The sequence below is a fragment of the Jaculus jaculus genome, chromosome 12, assembly GCF_020740685.1.
Source record: "Jaculus jaculus isolate mJacJac1 chromosome 12, mJacJac1.mat.Y.cur, whole genome shotgun sequence".
NCBI lineage: Eukaryota > Metazoa > Chordata > Mammalia > Rodentia > Dipodidae > Jaculus > Jaculus jaculus.
Genome location: NC_059113.1, coordinates 61,353,113 through 61,354,801, shown reverse-complemented (window position 1 = coordinate 61,354,801; position 1,689 = coordinate 61,353,113). Strand labels below are relative to the sequence as shown.

At 40.7% G+C, this 1,689-nt stretch overlaps 1 protein-coding gene across 1 annotated transcript; it reads right to left on the bottom strand.

Moving 5' to 3' along the window:
* Positions 1–728: 728 nt before the first annotated feature.
* LOC101600904 (armadillo repeat-containing protein 1-like) lies at positions 729–1,459 on the bottom strand. The gene is made up of 2 exons (XM_012951835.2): positions 1,295–1,459; positions 729–1,106 (listed from the first exon to the last, which is right to left on the bottom strand). Exons 1-2 carry the CDS (start codon positions 1,457–1,459, stop codon positions 729–731), a joined length of 543 nt encoding a protein of 180 aa, XP_012807289.2.
* Between the last annotated feature and the right edge of the window lie 230 nt (positions 1,460–1,689).

Genomic DNA, 1,689 nt, shown 5'->3' with positions numbered 1-1,689 from the left:
AACAGTAGTCAACTGGAGCCACATTTGGTCACATTCAAATATTTCCAAAAGTACTCTGCTACTACACCATTCTTTCTTAACTGATTTTGTGTTAACCTTATTAAATTTATATCACATAAGATTGTAATTTTTTAAAGAATTGTATTTCAAGGGACTACTATATATTTCAGTTTGCAGAATGTCATTAGTAATGTCCTTTCTATAAACATGGTTGGCAAAATTAAAAAGGCACAAAAGAGGGCAAACAAGATATGTTTTCAGCTTTTGGTGATGAGTATCAAAGCACGTATCATGTATTGTTCATGAAGAAAAGCTGACAAGAATTCAGTAATTCATGCACAACTTGAGCTATGAAAAACTTCTCTTCAGAAAGATCCTGAGGCATGAGGCGGACATTACTTTTCCTAATCTGCTTCGTATAAAATAGAATGAAAAGCTGCACATACATGTGGTTTTAACAGTGGACCCATGCTTTTAAAATTGTGAGGCAAATAAGCAAAGGAAAACAATACCAAAATACCTTCATAAACAAACTCCACCTGTGGCCTCTGTTTACCACTCAGTGAGATAAATGTCCAATAAAATGTAAAATGCAGCATATGCAATCATGTAATCTAAAAACTTTCATGATAATTTATTGCAAATTGCACTTGACAGTTCACCACAACAATGGAAAACTGGCCCATTGTTGGTTGACATAGTCCTTGAGCCCCAAACTGAAGTTGAAGTCACCAGTAAGATGATCTGGATAAAAAGTTGGCAGCTGTGCTCAGGCAGCTCGCTCCTCCCTCTGGGCGTGAGCCAACACGGGACACTGCCTCGTCCTGTCCCTGTGAGGGACTCCCATCCTTGGGCAGGTAATGGGGCAGCTCTGTGTTCTCTTCTACTTCCACAGGAGTATCTTGGAATGGGACCAGCAGCTCTTCCCCACTTCCACGTTTCACCTCTTGCTGAGCTTTCATAACCTTGTTTGATGCTATAGCTGATGCCAAAGCCTCTGCTTTCAAATCTGAACGAATTTGTACCACACATCTTTGAACAGCCATTTGAAAAGTAAAGCTAATAACACCTTTAATTTTTAATAAAGCCTTTTCACATAGATTTCTTCAAAATGTATCATCAAGACCATCTATGTGCAAAACCACTGTTTTGGCACGCTTGTTTGTAGTTCCCAGAAAAAACTGAGCTTTCCTTCGACGTGAATTCATTTCATTAAAGCGATCACCGTCTGCCATGTTGGAAGATTGAAGAATATCATAGATTTCAGAGGCCAGAAGTTTTTTCTCCTGGAGTTGTAGTCTTTTGTATAACGTTTTGCAAGCTTAACATCATACCAAGTTCTCCTTTCATCTTGTCTCTGTGTGCACAACATTCTGCCAATTATCGAAGAGCAAGCAAAGCTGAGTGCACAACAGGGGGGCTGGGATGGTCCATGAACAAAATCAGGCCAGGCAGACATCCCTGATCTTGGACGATGGCTCTTCTATTTAGCGGATCTGCTGCTAAATCCTGTAACTGGTTAACTACTGACAAAGCATCAGGTTCTTCATTCACGGTGGAGGAGTGGAGGAGGAAGAATTCCTCTTCTATCCCATGCACTTGAAATGCGCTTAAAATCTTCTTAAATTCCTCCAGAGCTCCAGACGTCCAGGGCCCGCCGCACCATCAGGACTACTCCCACGGTTGAAG